The sequence below is a fragment of the Zootoca vivipara genome, chromosome 3 (genome assembly GCF_963506605.1).
Source record: "Zootoca vivipara chromosome 3, rZooViv1.1, whole genome shotgun sequence".
NCBI lineage: Eukaryota > Metazoa > Chordata > Lepidosauria > Squamata > Lacertidae > Zootoca > Zootoca vivipara.
In genome coordinates, this window is record NC_083278.1 from 61,645,269 (window position 1) to 61,665,352 (window position 20,084).

The following is a 20,084-nucleotide window of genomic DNA, read 5'->3' on the forward strand; positions in this document are numbered from 1 at the left end:
AGACTCAGGGTTAAGACCATGTTCATGGAAGACAATCTTATTCAGCAACGAGTGATCGCCAGAGAAGAAGAAGATACATGACAGATAACCAAACAACCTCTGCTTAGAAGCCTCCAAGAAAGGAGAGTCCACCACCTCTTGTGGGAATCTGCTCCACTGTCGAATTGCTCTTACCGTCAGACATGAAATTAAGAAAAACACAACACTGTGATAATTACCTAATTAACTATGTTAATTTTCAAAACAGCTGTTGCTAACACAGTAGTGTTATAACTTAATTACAGAATCATTGCCTGCATTTTCATTTCTTTCTGACCTGTCTGTTTACAGCCCTGCCTCAAACCTTGTGTATTAATGATGCACATTAATAAGCTCTCACTGCTCACATATCTGAAATACTGACAGTGTTTTCCATTTGTGACTTTTGAATATAGAAAACTGTAAAGGGCACATTGAAAAGGAACCCCCCCCAAAAAAAAAGGAGGAGGAGGAGGGGGAATACAAAAATCACATTTTCCCCTCCCCGAACCACGAAATAAAAGGCAAGGTTTGGGGATCAGAGCTTTCTAATTAAGCAGAACTCTGCAGGTGTGCATTGAAAAGCAGCATCTCCCCCCCCCCCAATGATGATAAATGATCACAAGCCTGGATCCATGGTGGATAAATGTTATTTCACAGAGATTCTAAATGCAATGAACCATTTATTTTGTTTAAGAAAATTTATATACCACTTGATTGTAATAAAACCTCTAACCATAGCTCCAAGTTAAGTCAAAGAGATGAATATGGAGAGTTGCAGTACTGTACATTGCCTGCAGCCTTAGATCAAAACTGACTCCACTGTTTTTCTTTTGGAAAGGCACTAAGGCGTGAGTTGAAGGATAAAGAGCAAGCCATTTTGAATGCTGTAGACCAAGCACGAGTGTTCCTCGCTGATCAACCAATCGAAGGCCCCGAAGAACCAAGAAAAAACGTACACTCAAAGTCAGGTCAGTTTTTAAACCCAGTTTCTTTGTTGAATGTGTGATTCCTCTGGTGATTATTCATTGTTCTCCAAAGAACTTTAAATGAATTGTGTGTGGTCTAGGGAACGCCACAGTAGTACCATTTAAATAAAATAAATGAATAAATCCTGACAGTTGGAGAGCTGGTGAGTTGTCCAAGACAAGAGATTGGGCAGTTTTACAAGTGATACTGTCTGTTACTGGTGCAATGCAATTTGGTGTAACACCGCTGTAGCAACATGGTATATAAGAAACTATTTTCTGATTATCATGACAGTTGCAAAATGTTTTGCCCAGAAGGTACCTGAATCATGTATGATTATGTTACCTTGACTATTGTTTTCTGTTTTAAGTTTTACTAGCCTTACAAATATGTTCTTTACATATCAGGGATTGGGGATGTGGCCCTTCAGATGTCTGAGACACAATTCCCATCAGCTTCAGCCAGTGGCCAAGGATGATGGGAGTTGCTATCTATCCAGATTCCCACCCTCGTTTTATAGCAGTACAACTATGCATATCAAACACAGAACCAGAGTAGGGATTCAGATATCCACTCACATTGTATATTATACTTTCAAAATACATAATAAATTCAGTCTGTTTTTAGAGCACATTAACAGGAATAAAATGCATACCGGTAGTATTGTACACTGCTTTTAGTTCATGAAGACTGCAATCCAAAACACACTTACCAGAAATTTATTTGCCAGAAACTAAAAAATTAATAATCTTATTTCATGACAGCTTTGTTGGCTTTTCCTGGCCTGCTTTTCTATTGTTCTATTAATTGGGAACAACTGGTGTTGTAAGAAACTATCTGTTGCATAAACACATTTTAATTTTATGCAGTTGTACTGTGTGTGCAACTTCGCCTTTCCCAGTTCCTTCCTCTTTGACTTCGGGTTTCCATTATGAATGCTTGCTGATTAAAACAAATGAACATTTCCCCCAGGCTAGTTCTTTGCCAGGCTCCTTTACTGGATCCTGTCCCCCAGCTGTTTTGAACAGTCAGATGGATACTATGCTACATTAGGTAGCTTTGATGAGATGTATAATATAGCTGATCTAAATTGGGAGAATTATTATGAAAAATATTTTCCAAGTTCAAATTTGTTCAGACCATTGCATTATGAGAAGATGGTAATCAGTAATATTCATTCAGTAGTTGAGTATATTAGGCTGGCGAGCACTGCTGTGGTAAATTGCCTCATTTAAAGACTAGCTGGGTTTTTAGTAGCTAATTAACACCTGGCTTCTTTCAACTTAATCATATTTATAAAAAAAAACCAAACAAATGATACAAGCGCCAATTCTGAAAGCTTTGAAGCTTTCAGTTGTGCACCTTACTAAGAAACCACATTAACACCCCCCCCCCCCAAAAAATGAGTTGTATCCAGAGATGTTCTAGCCAGAAATTCTGGCAGTGGAGCTGTCCTGTAAATAGTTGTGCAAAAGAACATGGCAAATACTGTAATTAATTTTACATGTAGATGAAGTGTAGTTACTAATTTCCTGTCACCTTTTTGTTTTACCTAATAATGTCAGGATGCAACAGAAGTCCAAAGCTTGATTTGGCAAGAGCTTTGAACAAACCAAAAACTTAAATGAAGTGAAAAAGAGAGAGATTTTAGAAGCAAACTAGTGAATATTGGTGAGATCCCTTGGTAATATCAAGTAATTATGCAGTTGCAAATGTTACTTTGATAGATCTGTCATTCTAAATTAAGCATTCGCCATCTGTTCTGCCTTTTAATTGCAAAGGCAAAAAATGCAATAAATCATAGCTGAATCATAAAAGAAATATTTGTTGCAAGTGATTTACATGAATGCACTTTATTTATTAGGCAACACGACATGGCTACATATTGCAGGCTTAAAGAACAGAGGTGGCAGCCATCATTAGCCAGGAGTTGATACTGCACATGTGATCTACAAAGGCTTAGACACTTTAAAACAAAAGCTTATTGTGGTGATGACAAAGGCACACAAACAAACGGTTTCAGCCAGTTATGATTTTAACAGTCCCCCTTAAACTCTATATGATACTCTGAACATGCACAGGTTAAAAAAAATTTGGTCTGATGAATTGATTAAGAAAAAACACAGAGAATGCAAGTCCTATTTACTTGTGACATTTCATTTTCTGTAGGAAAGTTAGCGTGGAAATAACTTTACTGCCTTCAAAGGAAATAAATCCAAAGTATTATACAAATAGAGTAACAATTAAGAGTTGTTTTTGGCTTACCACTTATGGTTTGCTTGGAGCAAGACAAACCCAATAGTCATGTTTTGGATGCAACACTCCTGCATGGCAGCAGGAGAACAAGGAGACAAGCAAAGTGACCCCAGTTTTTATTGTCAAACACCCACATTCACATTTTGCTAGGGGTTGGCTTAGCATTGCAGCTATATCCGATGCCTTCTGCCAACTAAGAGCAGGTACAAGGGACAAGGATTTTAATGCCACACGTTTGTGGGAAAGGATAGTGTGTAAAGCAGGCATCCCCAAACTTTGGCCCTCCAGATGTTTTGGACTACAATTTCCATCTTCCCCGACCACTGGTCCTGTTAGCTAAGGATCATGGGAGTTGTAGGCCAAAACATCTGGAGGGCCGCAGTTTGGGGATGCATGGTGTAAAGCAACTGAGTCAGCACAGAGTAGTCTAGCTTACGTAACAATGTTTATTTTAGGGTGTCTATCTAGTGAGGTCTGCTATAGACAAACCAGACTTGTTAAGCCCAACCTTGAAACTGTGTCCATGCTTGTCTAACCTCTCTCTCCCTCCTTTCTCTCTGCCATTCTCTCTCTCTCTCTTTTTAAATGGCTGCCATTAAAAGTACTTTCCCTAAAACTAGACTTGTCATTTTGGAAGCCCGACTGTAACTCATGTTGACCAGAGGCTTAATAAACCTTTTATAACTACGTTAACTTTAAATAATGTTGTTGCAACTGGAGCAGAAAGTTAACTTGTTTTCCTTTCATTTAAGCTAGTAGACTAATTCAGGAAACTTTTCATACTCCCTGAGTATCTGCTGAAGTAGAGGTAGTATAATACTTTGAAGCCAAACTTCATACCACTTCCCTGCACTCTGTTTTCCTTGTGTCATGCCTTTTTAATTTGTAAGCCTGATGGAAGGGCCCGCCTTTCATTTTTATTGTTTAACTGATGTGACTAGAAAGGCAATTATTGTCTGAAAAGCAGGATAAACTACAGTAAATAAATGCATTAGATAAATAAGTAGAAAATGACAGCAATCAGTGTGCAGCGGTTTTTGCCAAAGGTGTTGTGTGTTACCACACCAGCTTCTTACATGGCAGGCTGACGAAAAGCTGCTGCAAAGAAAGCTGTCACTACTAACAAACTTCTCATTAGTACTTTTACTCTGTGCAGTCAGTCCAGCTTTCCTGGAATTGGGAGGTTGCTCATTAAAACATGTCGGGATAGCAGAATGCCAAGCATATTTATGTGTAAGATGATGCAGTCATATCTTGAGTGAATAGATTGCATGCATCTTTATAGCTCATAAAAGTATATTTGTCAGCCTTCAGCTCCGCAGTAAATGTCTTTTTAAAAATCAAGTTTACAAGCAATTCTAAGGCTCTTTTCTAAAATGAAAAGGAAGGCATGAATGTAATACATTCGGGACCTGAATTTATCCAATATGAAAGAGCACTTGCCATTACACAGCAACTCTGAATTAAAGTTGCCCTTCAAGTGCTCTAGCAATCTGTAGGATCTTGTTTTTAATTAATGTGCAGTGGAAACCAACAGTGGATAAGAAACTTAATTTCTGGTCCCACATCTGGTGGCAGTCTTCCTTTTCCACATTGCCGCTTGTGATTCTTGTTTGGTTCTTCCTTTCAGACTGTTTCCCCAGCCCCATGTCCTCAACCGATGTCCAAAGTAACAGTTTACTGTAATATGTTGATAAACAAGAAGACATTAATATTTACAACAACAACATAGAAAATACCCTGCTGGATCAGACCAATGAAGGCCTGTCTAGTCCAGCATCATGTTACCCATAGTGGCCAACCAGATACTTCTGGGAAGCCACAAACAACCATGGTTGCTCTCTAGCAGGTGGAATTCAGGGGTGTACTGCCTCAGCAAACTTCACTAGTAATCATGCTATACGTAGTTTTCTGGTGGTTAGTTGCAATCACATGTGGGTATTTTTATAAATTACTGGGCTGTTGTAATGGTGCTGGGGCTTCCTCACGAGTAATCCGCTCCAAACTCTGTGGCTGGTTTTTACAGAGTTTTATTTATATACATATGTACAAGACAGAGCAACAAAAATCATGACTGTTCTATCCCGAATGAGAATCCGTAAGCACCGCCCTTCGTGACTTCCTCCAACAGAACATGCTGGGCGTTCGGAATCTCCTCCTCTCTGCGCGCCTCTTTTCACCCCTCCATTGTTGGGGTGATGGGGCTGCTGGAGAACCCTCCCTACTGGAACTGCCCAGTTGGGGGGCTGGTGCTGTCTCCTCTGGCACCTCCCCTTCCTGGGTGCTCTAGTCTGACCCTCCAATGCTTCCCTCTGGGAACCTTTCCCTCTCAGCATCCTCAAGGGTCTGCACCGTTGTCTGAGGGTCAGTACCACCTGCGGACAGCTCTGAAGCCCTGCCATCCCGGGCTCCTACTGCATCAGGGAGCCCTTGTCCGCACATCCTGGACTCTCTGCTGACCCCTGGTGGTCCCCTGACATCTGTGTTAGTATCACAGATGCTATGTCCTGTTGGAGGGATCTGCCTGCGTCATTAAAGCCATTCTTTTCTTACTGGTGGCATATAAGCAACTTACTTCATTAAGTATTATATTGACACTGTCACAAGACATTACACACTACTCTTAGTTCCCCATATACCTGCTTTTCTCTGCTTACCAGTTCAGCTTCCCTGGAGTGCAAATGTAGTTGAGTTTTGATTCCATATTTTTCTGGCATTTGAACATTGCTTGTTTCTAAAAAATAACTTGCATAAGAAGAGTATGCTGGATCAGGCCAATGAGCCATCCGCTCCAGCATCCTGTTCTTACAGTGACCAATCTGATACTGTGGGAAGTCTGAAATTCAGAGACATAGGGCGCGTTTTTGCTACTTAATTGGATCTTGTCTTGAGGACCACCTGCAAACACACTGGGTCTCACAGAACAGAGGATGCGAGTTGCAGACTAAAGCGTAATAATCCGCATTAATAGGCACCTTGTTAAAAGCGTACTGTGCATTTGTGTAGAACAGCAAATCCTTTCAATTCCATGTCAATCTGATTCTTTGAAATGCCTTCTGTTACAGAGCTGACCCCTGAAGAGAAAGCACAGAAGATTGCCAAAGCTATGCGTAAGCAGTCTGCGGAAGTGAAAGAGAAGTGGGAAAGCCTGAATACCTGTGCCAGCAGCTGGCAGAAGCAAGTGGACAAAGCGCTGGAGAAACTGAAGGACTTGCAGTGTTCTATGGATGACCTAGATGCTGACTTGAGAGAGGCAGAAAATGTGCTAAATGGTTGGAAACCCGTTGGAGATATACTGATGGATTCATTACAGGATCACATTGATAAAACAACAGTAAGCACAAATGTATTCTTCAGTGTAATGCATTTTGAGCAAATGCCTATGTGTGAATGAAATTTAGTCTCTAACAATGCATCTGGACATTTTATGCCCTGAATTAATGTTCCAAGATAGCAAAATATGTACAAATATCTCTTTCATGTACTTTATCAGGGAACACATGCTTTATTTGCTTATTGAATTCAGTTATGTAATGTTCTAAATTCAAAAATCCTAGAGCAGTTCATAAATCACATTTTCAAATAACAGAGCAAAATAAAACCATGAAATCATCTTGAACCTAAAAACAGCAGCAAGTAAACAATTCCATAGATTGCTCTACTAATCAAATTTTCCTGAGCCTTATTGGCAACAAACGCAAAAAGTACCAAAGGCTAGAACAAAAAGGCATGTCTTCCATGGCTGATAAAATAGGAGTTGAGGGCAACAACCAAGAAGACCCTCAGCCAGGTCACTACTCCTTGGGCTACACCCACCACCATTATTCTCAAAAGGTCCCTCCAGTGATCTCAGGGGTCAGACTGGCACATTGAACCCTACCAAGTATTTTGGCCTTGAGGATTTACGGCTTTAAAAGTCAATGGCAGTACCTTGAATTGGGCTTGGAAGCAAAGAGACAGTGAGTGCAGAACATGGGGAATCAAACATTCTGCAGCTGTTGCAACTAGCGAACCATTTTCAAAGCTCAAAGGTACAAAATAGAGTGCATCGTAGTAATCCAGACTAAAGGTTACCAGGTTGTAGATCAGTCTGGGAAGGCTACCTCAGTTCAGGAATGATTGTACTTGGTGAATTAGCCATAGTAAAAATAGGCACACCTAACCACTGAGGCCACTCGAGCATCCAGTTACAAAGATGGCTGTAGAAGTACACCCCCAACACACACACACATTTTATTTCATTTCATTTTAGTGAAGTAGCAGCACTGTGGTGGGAAGATGGTATAGATTGGGTGGCTGGGAAGGTTAACATCATCAGAGGGAGGCACAAATAACTTGTTGTTGTTGTTGTTGTTGTTTAGTCGTTTAGTCGTGTCCGACTCTTCGTGACCCCATGGACCAGAGCACGCCAGGCACTCCTGTCTTGCACTGCCTCCCGCAGTTTGGTCAAACTCATGTTCGTAGCTTCGAGAACACTGTCCAACCATCTTGTCCTCTGTCGTCCCCTTCTCCTAGTGCCCTCAATCTTTCCCAACATCAGGGTCTTTTCCAAGGATTCTTCTCTTCTCATGAGGTGGCCAAAGTATTGGAGCCTCAGCTTCACGATCTGTCCTTCCAGGGAGCACTCAGGGCTGATTTCCTTAAGAATGGATAGGTTTGATCTTCTTGCAGTCCATGGGACTCTCAAGAGTCTCCTCCAGCACCATAATTCAAAAGCATCAATTCTTCGGCGATCAGCCTTCTTTATGGTCCAACTCTCACTTCCATACATCACTACTGGGAAAACCATAGCTTTAACTATACGGACCTTTGTCGGCAAGGTGATGTCTCTGCTTTTTAAGATGCTGTCTAGGTTTGTCATTGCTTTTCTCCCAAGAAGCAGGCGTCTTTTAATTTCGTGACTGCTGTCACCATCTGCAGTGATCAAGGAGCCCAAGAAAGTAAAATCTCTCACTGCCTCCATTTCTTCCCCTTCTATTTGCCAGGAGGTGATAGGACCAGTGGCCATGATCTTGGTTTTTTTGATGTTGAGCTTCAGACCATATTTTGCGCTCTCCTCTTTCACCCTCATTAAAAGGTTCTTTAATTCCTCCTCGCTTTCTGCCATCAAGGTTGTGTCATCTGCATATCTGAGGTTGTTGATATTTCTTCCAGCAATCTTAATTCCGGCTTGGGATTCATCTAGTCCAGCCTTTCGCATGATGAATTCTGCATATAAGTTAAATAAGCAGGGAGACAATATACAACCTTGTCGTACTCCTTTCCCAATTTTGAACCACTCAGTTGTTCCATATCCAGTTCTAACTGTAGCTTCTTGTCCCACATAGAGATTTCTCAGGAGACAGATGAGGTGATCAGGCACTCCCATTTCTTTAAGAACTTGCCATAGTTTGCTGTGGTCGACACAGTCAAAGGCTTTTGCATAGTCAATGAAGCAGAAGTAGACGTTTTTCTGGAACTCTCTAGCTTTCTCCATAATCCAGCGCATGTTTGCTATTTGGTCTCTGGTTCCTCTGCCCTTTCGAAATCCAGCTTGCACTTCTGGGAGTTCTCGGTCCACATACTGCCTAAGCCTGCCTTGTAGAATTTTAAGCATAACCTTGCTAGCGTGTGAAATGAGCGCAATTGTGCGGTAGTTGCAGCATTCTTTGGCACTGCCCTTCTTTGGAATTGGGATGTAGACTGATCTTCTCCAATCCTCTGGCCATTGCTGAGTTTTCCAAACTTGCTGGCATATTGGGTGTAGCACCTTAACAGCATCATCTTTTAAAATTTTAAACAGTTCAGCTGGAATATCATCACTTCCACTGGCCTTGTTATTAGCAATGCTTTCTAAGGCCCATTTGACTTCACTCTCCAAGATGTCTGGCTCAAGGTCAGCAACCACACTACCTGAGGTGTACGAGACCTCCATATCTTTCTGGTATAATTCCTCTGTGTATTCTTGCCACCTCTTCTTGATGTCTTCTGCTTCTGTTAGGTCCTTACCACTTTTGTCCTTGATTATGGTAATCTTTGTACGAAATGTTCCTTTCATATCTCCAATTTTCTTGAACAGATCTCTGGTTTTCCCCATTCTATTGTTTTCCTCTATTTCTTTGCATTGCTCATTTAAGAAGACCCTCTTGTCTCTCCTTGCTGTTTTTTGGAAATCTGCATTCAGTTTCCTGTATCTTTCCCTATCTCCCTTGCATTTTGCTTGCCTCCTCTCCTCCGCTATTTGTAAGGCCTCGTTGGACAGCCATTTTGCTTTCTTGCATTTCCTTTTCCTTGGGATGGTTTTCATTGCTGCCTCCTGTATAATGTTACGAGCCTCCATCCATAGTTCTTCAGGCACTCTGTCCACCAAATCTAAATCCTTAAACCTGTTCCTCACTTCCACTGTGTATTCATAAGGGATTTGATTCAGATTGTATCTTACTGGCCCAGTGGTTTTTCCTACTTTCTTCAGTTTAAGCTGGAATTTTGCTATAAGAAGCTGATGATCTGAGTTACAGTCAGCTCCAGGTCTTGTTTTTGCTGACTGTATAGAGCTTCTCCATCTTTGGCTGCAGAGAATATAATCAATCTGATTTCGATGCTGTCCATTTGGTGATATCCATGTGTAGAGTCGTCTCTTGTGTTGTTGGAATAGAGTGTTTGTGATGACCAGCTTGTTCTCTTGACAGAACTCTATTAGCCTTTGCCCTGCTTCATTTTGAACTCCAAGGCCAAACTTGCCAGTTGTTCCTTTTATCTCTTGATTCCCTACTTTAGCATTCCAGTCCCCTGTAATGAGAAGAACATCCTTCTTTGGTGTCATTTCTAGAAGGTGTTGTAGGTCTTCATAGAATTGGTCAATTTCACTTTCTTCAGCACCGGTAGTTGGTGCATAAACTTGGATTACTGTGATGTTAAAAGGTCTGCCTTGGATTCGTATCGAGATCATTCTGTCATTTTTGAGATTGCATCCCATTACAGCTTTTGCCACTCTTTTGTTGACTATGAGGGCCACTCCATTTCTACTACGGGATTCTTGCCCACAGTAGTAGATATGATAGTCACCCGAACTGAATTCGCCCATTCCCTTCCATTTTAGTTCACTGATGCCCAGGATGTCGATATTTATTCTTGTCATCTCATTTTTGACCACATCCAGCTTACCTCCACTCATGGTTCTTACATTCCAGGTTCCTATGCAATATTTTTCTTTACAGCATCGGACTTTCCTTTCGCTTCCAGGCATATCCGCAACTGAGCGTCCTTTCGGCTTTGGCCCAGCCACTTCATCAGCTCTGAATCTACTTGTACTTGTCCTCCGCTCTTCCTCAGTAGCATGTTGGACGCCTTCCGACCTGAGGGGCTCATCTTCCAGCGTCATAACTTTTATATGCCTGTTGTCTTTGTCCATGGAGTTTTCTTGGCAGGGATACTGGAGTGGCTTGCCAGTTCCTTCTCCAGGTGGATCATGTTTAATCAAAACTCTCCGCTATGACCTGTCCATCTTGGGTGGCCCTGCATGGCATAGCTCATAGCTTCTCTGAGTTATTCAAGCCCCTTCGCCACGACAAGGCATTGATCCATGAAGGGGACAAATAACTTATGAAGAGCAAAAATCCTACATGTTTATATTTTTAAACTCTCATTTTGAAGGGAAAATAAAAGTGCAGTAATAATAATTTTCCCAAACTGGAAAATCCTTATGGCTAGTCTGCCATGAAACAAAATAAATCTGCTCCTGTTAATGTGTTTTGAACTCCCAATATGTTCCATGATGCAAGCCTAGGTGTTCATAAATCATACTGCAGCAACTCTACAAATCCTAGGCTATAAAAAGCCTAAGGCACAAAATCTAAGGAAATGGTTCTGAAGTCAGTGGGTATTTTAGTACTGGACTTAGAGGCTTATTGTCTGTCAATTCATGGATGATCTTAAAAAAAAAAAGATAAATTGCACTACGTATCCTAGCATCGCACACACAACACCCTCTTCGTGTTTCAGCCTTGCTTTCAACTAATGATTAAACAAAATTTACTGGAACTTTATTTATATCTCCACAGAACATAATCAAACTTGATTTATATTTTCTGTTCTGTTGTTTTAAGCATAATATACCCACCCTTTCCCCATTCCCATTTTAATAGAAACCAATCAGTTTGCAAAAGCTTCATTCTGTGAATACCACTTTCTGCCTTTAAGAGGTAATTAGCTTCTTCTTAATTGCATTTGTATAAAGGAAGGTAAGGATAAGCTTACTGTGTTTTCATTATGTCAGCCTGTTAGCAAACTCAAACAAAAATGAATGTTGTAATTGACTGACCCAATAGCAGTGAGAAGTCAGAAACTTTTGCTGATTAGTTGGAAATATTAAAGGCCCTGGCTGATGAGCATATTGCTTATTTTTCATGATTTACTGAGGTAATGTGCAATTCACCAAGCCAGCAAGGGCCCCATATGAACTGAAATGCAGTGAAATCTGATGCTTATTGCTGAATTTGAATAAATCGTAAGTGCTTGAGGGTGCTTGCATGTGTTGTCTGTTCTTTTAACATGTTTTGTTGAAAGTACATGCATGTTTCCTGTTCTAGGCCTTTAGAGAAGAAATTTCACCAATCAACTTGAAAGTTAAAGCAGTTAATGATTTATCCAGTCAATTCTCTCCACTTGACCTTCATCCATCCTTAAAGATATCGCGACAGCTGGATGATCTCAATATGCGCTGGAAACTTTTACAGGTATTCTGTTCTTCTCTTCAATGGATTAAGAGTGAGAGGGTGTCCCTTTATTATTCTTATTTTCTATTACAGTACAAATTATCATTAATCTTGACTGTTTTAGTAACAAAATGCAATGAAAGAGTCTTCTTTTCTCTCATGATTGATAGCTTCTCTTTTCTGCTGATACCAGCAGTTCGGTGCAGGGAGGGGATGGAATTAATATCCAAAGACACATGTACATATTTTGGGCCTGTATACCCATTAATCATGGCTATTAACAACTTTTGAAAGTGTGTGTGTGTATAAGTAATTCTTCTGTTGCGCCAGAAGCAGTTTAGTCCTGCTGGCCACATGACCCGGAAAGCTGTCTGTGGACAAACGCCGGCTCCCTTGGCCTTAAAAGCAAGATGAGCGCCACAACTCCATAGTCGCCGTTGACTGGACTTAACCATCCAGGGGTCCTTTACCTTTACTTATATTGTCATTGCACACTCAGGATTTCCCATTACCCTGTGCCTGTTCTCAAGACACTTAAACACATTCATGCCTTGTCTGGCATGTGTTGCCTGAAAAACACTTGTATCATTATCATCATTGGTTTATTTACATACTGCTTTTTGGCCAAGGCTACTAAAGTAAAATGATGAAATACCATAAAACAATAAAAATATAAAACAGCAAAATCCCAAGGATCCCATCAATTTCACTTTATACATTTCTGAGTTGCATTTGTGGTCTCATCACAAATGTAGCTGTCACCACAACCCTTTGCCCAAACAATAGGCTTCCCCCTAGAAACAGCTATCGTTCTTACAGTTGCTCTTTATGGGCAGAGCTAGCTGGCTCTACCCTTCAGTTCCTCAACAAGCTGCCATTCTCCAGGTTCAGCAGCAAGCAAGGAAAAGAAAGGCGTGGCAGACTAAAGTTGGTATTCACCTATCAGCCAGTCCTTTTATAGCTACAAAACTTGTAGTGAAGCAGTCAGGGAAAAAATGGACCCCAAATTTGGGGCAGGTTCTAGGCATATTCTGGAAGCAGCACAAGGTGGGTATAGTACAACCTGAGGGCATTGCCAGATCATGCCAAACATACTTTACTTCACATGTTCATACATCTCCCAGGGGACAATGATGTCCCCATCCCCATGCTACCCAGTAAAGTTTTTTTCCCCTCCTTTTGCAAAGCTAGATGGCTTGGCAAGGCCTTGATTGGCCTGGGGGGGCAGTTATTCCACATTGCACAACTACTCTATTCTGAACTTAAAAATGGAAAGCATAATGCTGGTGGTCAACAAAAGAGGTTTAAAGACTGTCTCAAGGCAAATCTAAAAAAATCTAGTATAAAAACTGACAAGTGGGAAACACTGCCCTGCAAGTGCTCCAGTTGGAGAACATCAAAGGTGTCATGGGCTTTGAAGACACTTGAACTCAGGACGCAAGGGAGAAATGTGCTAAAAGGAAGGCACACTTGGCAAATCCACACCGTGATCAACTCCCAAAGAACGAAGAAGAAGAATTTATTTCAGACTTCGAATGGACTCATTTCTGCCTTCGAATGTTCCAGAAAACCAAAAGCTTCCAATAAATTCCTATTGCCTTAATTGTCTGAAACTGTTGTGGAAGAACATCTAGTGGGAATTTCATATTAAATGAAAATTAGTCTTCTGTACTCCATTCAAACTTGTACCAAGAGTTTTGTGCATTTCTATTTGCTTCCTTTTTCCTTTTGCTACCCTATTTCAACTTGAGAAGAAGAAAAACTTGGGAGTGTGAAATGTTTGAAAGTGGAGAAAAATGCCCCCCCTATCTTTGACATCTGTGACCTGCTGAGTTTAGATGTAGTCTGCTGAGAAACAGTGTGTCCTGTGAGATGAAATTATTAACATTTCTGATGCATCTCTGTTTCTTGCAATGTAATTTGTGTTTGGAATGCTTTTTATGCCTTACGGAGATTTGACTAAGCAGTCAGACTCCTGCTGTATGTGCAAGTGCAGTTTAATTAGTAAACCAGGAGGATATCTGCCCATCCTGTCAACCAGCAAAACAGCATGCTCCAAAGTGGTTCCTTGTAAAGGCAGCTGTAAGATCAATAGAATCAAAATTAGGCCTGCTGACTACAGATATTTAGACAAGGGAAGAGGAGAGTGAAGAAAAAAATTCAGTGGAGACAGTATTAGTCAATGTGAAAATCTTATTTATTGATTTGCATTGCTTACAGAAAGATCATTATTCATTTGTATTTAAACATTATAAATGAGAACACATGCAAATGGGCAGAGTAAACACATCTGCAGTACATCTAAAGTCTATTTGCTAAAACTGTTTGTAAACCATTGTTTGCAATGCTGGCTGTTAGACTGGCTGTTAAGAATGTATGATCACTTGAAATTAATGTTTTTCCTTGTATATGTTTGTACATGCAGATATCTGTAGAGGATCGCCTTAAACTGCTACAGGAAGCACACTGGAACTGTGGACCCACATCTCAAAATTTTCTGTCCGGTAAGTTTTAGTAAAACAAGCTGCTCGATAGTGTGTTCTTATACTGGAGGATGTAAAAGCAGGTTTAGGGACATTCCAGGAGTAGATAAATGTGGTACTTGGCAGTACGAAGATCTCTTATTTTCACCTGAACAGTGAAGGCATGTGTGTATATGACCTCAAAGCTGCTATTCATATGAAGCTCAGAAAGTAGAGTCTAAGCAGGTTTGGATTCCTAGATAGGTACAATGCAAGTTTACACACAAATTTAGATATTTGGAAGGGGGGGAGTAGCTTTCATCATTTTCCAGCAATTAAACCTATCTACAGCATCTGGAATCCAGCATTGCTAATAACTTGACAAGAGAAAAATACAGAACAAATAGATGGCTTGCATTGAGCATTCTCTGAGGCAAAGGCATTAGAGAACAGCAGCTCTGATTGCCTCATTTTAATAAGGATAATATAGGGATAGAAAAGGGAAACCAAAGTGGTTGATGGTCTGCAGAAACTCCCCTACAAGGAAAAGGACATTCTAGCTTAGTATTAGTTTAGGGGGGGGGGATCAAGTAAGGAGGGCAGGGCATGATAGAGGTGTATAAAATTATACATGGGAAAACACTGTTAGAGAGAAGTGCTTCCCCCTCTCCCATAATACTAGATCCAGAGTCATCCAATGAGACTGAATGTTGTAAGATTCGGAACATACTGATCAAAGTACTTCTTCACACAGTACATAGTTAACATATGCTATTTGCTACCACCGAATGATAGTACAGTGGTACCACAGGTTACAGATGCTTCAGGTTACAGATGCTTCAGGTTACAGACTCTGCTTACCCAGAAATAGTACCTCGGGTTAAGAACTTTGCTTCAGGATGAAAACAGAAACTGTGTGGCAATGACGTGGTGGCAGCGGGAGGCCCCATTAGCTGAAGTGGTACCTCAGGTTAAGAACAGTTTCATGTTAAGAACGGACCTCCAGAACAAATTAAGTTCTTAACCCGAGGTACCACTGTAATGACCACCAACTTGAATGGCTTTCAAATGGGGTTAGACAAATCTGTAAAGGATAAAGCTATCAACGGCTGCTGCTGCTGCTGCTGGCTATGTATCACCTCGAGTATCAGAGGTGGTATGCCTCCGAGTTGCTGCTGCAACTGTCCATGGTGACCACTGAAAAAGCTGTTGTAGCTTTGGATGGGCTGAATAGAGAGCAGAGCTTTGTTCTAGAAGTGGTGATGGTACCCCCAGAGCTCTGTCTAGAAGGTAGAGGTGGATCTTCACTCCCAGGTCCTGGAATGCATATTCAGTGCTTTCTTATGACTGAGCTTAATTGTAAAACTTGACTATAAATTATTTATTTTCGTCATAATTACCCCGTTTCTTTTCTTTTCTACAGCCTCTGTTCAGCTACCATGGCAGAGATCAGTTTCACATAACAAAGTTCCATACTACATCAAGTAAGTTGGCCTTTGCTCTTGCTATAATTGTCTTAGAGAAAAATTCACAGGATCTTTGAAAGCTCCATTAATCCTCAGCTGCCTTTCCTCAAGCAGGGGGGATCATGTAGAAATGCTGCCATAATTAGTCTCACTAGCTGAATTTGTATATATGTTTTGACAGGCTTTGTCTTCCTTTTCAGTATCAGTACTTAACATGAATAGAAAACAATACTGCCGTCTTCCTTTGTTCCATGGATATTTATATTAAACACTTACTTGGTCACATCAGAAGTGTCATTAAGTAAAGGATACCACCAGTGCATGATATTAGAAATGTGTTTTTGAAATTTGCTGTGCCTGAATTCAGGGTCTAAATTATAAAATCAAATTTTCAGGATAAGCTGTCTGTTTAAAAGTCAGCTTATTTGAAAGTCTCATTTTAATTAAACTTTGAGGTATGTCATTTGTACTTCCTGTCAAGGTGTGAATACTGAATGAACCCTTACCATCCTATGTGTTGATTTCCATCCCTTTGGCAATTAAAATATATACACTCTCACACATTTTATGTAGAGTTACTCAGTTTAAACTAGTATGAAGTCTGTTGTATGCTCTTCTATTTACTTCTATTGTGATTTCTCTGGAATTGCCATTATACTGTATCTGGAAAGTATTGTAAACTGAAATATTGCTGGAAAGAATATATGAGAAACATGGGCATGGCCTACCAGAGTTAGCCATTGCTTTCAAAGGGGAAATGATGTAAATGCTTAAGTTTCTCTAATTGAAATTACTGGGTTTTTTAATGGTACTCAACTATGTCCTTATGGCAAAATTATGGCTCACTTTTATGTATATTGGGTTTCTTGTTTTAAACTCTTCATCAAATCATTGGGATAAAAGTGGGATAGGAAAGGATAAGCAAGAGTTTGGACTACAAGTATGGAATGCCAATTATAAATTAATTGGTAGGTAGATTTTTTTGTGGTTTCGTTCACATACTGTAAAAGACCCTGGGCTGTATTCCACTTACTCAGAGTTGACCCACAGGAATTAATGGACCTAACTTAGCCATGTTCATTAATTTCAGCCAATATACTCTGAGTAAAACATGGTTGAATACCATCCCATCTTTTCAGTGAGTAGAATGCTCTGCAGATTAGCCTAAAAGGTAAAGGTAAAGGGGCCCCTGACCATCAGGTCCAGTCGTGTCCGACTCTGGGGTTGCGGCGCTCATCTCGCTCTATAGGCCGAGGGAGCCAGCGTTTGTCCGCAGACAGCTTCCGGGTCATGTGGCCAGCATGACAAAGCTGCTTCTGGAGAACCAGAGCAGCGCACGGAAACACCGTTTACCTTCCCGCCGGAGCGGTCCCTATTTATCTACTTACACTTTGATGTGCTTTCGAACTGCTAGGTGGGCAGGAGCTGGGACCGAGCAACGGGAGCTCACCCCATTGCAGGGATTCGAACCGCCGACCTTCTGATCAGCAAGCCCTAGACTCTGTGCATTAACCCACAGCTTCATTTCTGTATTTAAATGACTAGCATTAATAAAACTGAATCAGTCTCCCCCCCGCCCCCAATAATGATAATCTCTGTGTTTACAAATGAATCATTCTGTGCTTATTCCCTTACTCATCAGTTTGATAAAAAGCTATTCCAAAGAAGCAGTTACACTACCATATCATTAACTGCTGCATTCCATGCTCTTTTTCTCTCTCTGTGAAGGCATCAGAAGGGATATATCCGGGCCCTTTCCAGTCTGGGTTCATGCCTAGTCATGGGACTACATCAGTCTTGACCAGGCATCCCCAAACTGTGGCCCTCCAGATGTTTTGGCCTACAACTCCCATGATCCCTAGCTAACAGGACCAGTGGTCAGGGATGATGGGAATTGTAGTCCAAAACAACTGTAGGGCCGAAGTTTGGGGGTGCCTCGCCTTGACTGATACGAAAGATGATCTTTTTGGAGATAATTGGGGGAGTGTGATCCCATTGATTCTCCTTGAGGTCTCAGTGGATACTGGCCTGTTAGGACAAATGGAACATTTCCCTACCAATCTCAGTCTGCATTCTGCCAGTCTACACTTTGCAACCAGCCACTGATTGTCAGCTTCCCACTTAGTCTCAGTGGGAGCGCAGCAAGGATGAGGATAGGGACAAAACCAGAATTAGTTGGCTCTGCTTGTCATTGGCTCTTGCTGGACCTACAGTTCTGCCTTACCAGTCCTCTTGAGTGCCAGACCTCAGTGCATTTGTAGTTAATCAGAGCAAGTTAATAGATGAAGTTGCTTTTGAAATATCATTTCCCCCATATACCACCTGGTTGCCAATTTGCACCTTATTTATGCCTCAAAGTGCAAGACCACTTCTGGATTGATTTGCAAATGAAAGTACCATCATCCCTTGGTATGTTTGTTGCTCATGCTTGTCAGATTCTTTATATACAACAGGGAGAGTTGACAAACCATGAAAGTGTTTCCATTTACCCCTTCTTCTCCTAGGAAGCTAGAAAGTTTAGTTTTTATATTGTGCCTGTATCCTTTATTTTTCTGAGCTAGCCTAAGGACAGAGGAGAAATAACAATGCCATCAATAATATATGTAATCAAACGGATTAGTCTTTATTACAAGCCTGATTCAGCAAGGGTGCAGTGATTATATTTTTTGCTTGCAGGGCAGAGCTGGGTTGAAAATTAGCCACGACTTTATTAAACATATATCAGTATCCCGGAAAGCATCCCTTTAGGGTCAGGGCTGCTACAGCCTAAACAACAGGATTGTACAAAGCAAAGCGGCTCCGGGCAGACGAACATGTAGGTCTGTTTTAGGGATAGGAAGACACCCCAGGCTGCATTCCACCCTGCTGGTTTGCTCCATCTGTAATTCCAGGTTTTTCTTGGATGTTTTTGAACCATGTGCTCTAGCATAGCAATCTTGAGTTCAGTAATTATAATGCAAAGAATGGTGGACTGCTAATAAATTGATTCCATTTGATTCAACTGCAAAAACAGGTAATTCAAAACTCTAAATCGGGGGGGGGGGCTTGAGTAAGGAGAATTTTATATGACTTCTCTAACCTTAATCATCCTTGGGGATATTGTTTTGTCAAGTCATTCCAGGCTCAAAAAGTCCCTGATACAGGAGAACCTTGAGGTTTGCAGGTGCTCCCTGCCCATTAACCAGAGTGTCAGTTGTTGACACTATGCATATCCACTGCCAAGGCAAAACACTGGTAAACAGAGAACAGGCCAGTTGAAATAGAACCTGTGGAAGTGTTGTGATAAAGATGAAAAAAAATGACTAAAGGTCAATCCAGGAAACAAATACAAATTTGTTCCCAGCTCCATCATGTGGATACAGCTTAGCACTCAATGTGTTCTGTAAATTCATGAGTGAGCAAACAATGCTCAGATAAAGGGCAAGAGTGTCAAATTATTTTTTGAGATGAATTGTGACCCCACTCTCTTTCATATTTATGACTTGGACCACTGAGGTGGTGATGCCTCAGGTCTTGCTTAGCCTGCTTCCACCCCATCGTGCTGCATTGGCTGTGCAGACTATGGAGAGGCCAGGCCATTGTCCATTTTTCATAACCAATACACAACTCCCTTCACCGTGCGGCCTGGGCAGAAACGAGCCCATGCTTAATAGCAGGAGCAGTGGATATCTGCAATGTTAGCTCTGGGGATGATGTACAGATTAGTTTATTACTCAATTATCTGAATGATTTTTCCAAAGTGCACCTTGGGCTGATCTCTAGAGGGCAGCTTAGAGGTGATCTAAGTATAACTTCAGCTAGACGATAAATGTGGCTGCCCTGGAGGACAGTCTGTGCTATCTTGTTTTCACCTCTTCCTAAAACATTTTTAAAAATTGTTTTAGGATGACTAGGAGGTATTTTAAGAAACAATTATGCTATATATATATACTATTAACAGCTCTGTTGTCACACAAATCCATAGGACTAAAACCTTGCAGCCAAAAATGGGAGGTTAGTTCAAATAAATACTGTATGTGAAATTCAGACCCACTGTCACTATCTATTGCTTCTTGGGCTTCATTTGCCAGTTCACAGTAATGTAGCAGAAGCCATTCTTGGCTGAATTTCCCAGTAAGTGTCTAGGCATGGCAGCCTAAGGCCTCATGGCTCCCATTTCTTCCAGTCACTTTCTGGCTCTCTCCTTATCCTTCCTTGGCCCTTCCTTTATTCTGCCCCAG

The 20,084-nt window shown here is 41.0% G+C and overlaps 1 protein-coding gene across 10 annotated transcripts in view; it reads left to right on the forward strand.

Annotated features, from left to right (window-relative positions):
- Positions 1 to 20,084, forward strand: part of UTRN (utrophin) — a 334,111-nt gene that overhangs the window by 247,926 nt on the left and 66,101 nt on the right. For all 10 annotated transcript variants that reach the window (XR_009557350.1, XM_035108828.2, XM_035108822.2 and 7 more), the window contains exons 55-59: positions 860 to 989; positions 6,309 to 6,577; positions 11,811 to 11,957; positions 14,362 to 14,440; positions 15,822 to 15,882. Coding sequence is in view for 9 of the 10 variants with exons in the window: in XM_035108828.2 (XP_034964719.2) it covers positions 860 to 989; positions 6,309 to 6,577; positions 11,811 to 11,957; positions 14,362 to 14,440; positions 15,822 to 15,882 (686 nt within the window). In the remaining variant the exon portion in view is untranslated. The remainder of the gene's footprint in view (positions 1 to 859; positions 990 to 6,308; positions 6,578 to 11,810; positions 11,958 to 14,361; positions 14,441 to 15,821; positions 15,883 to 20,084) is intronic.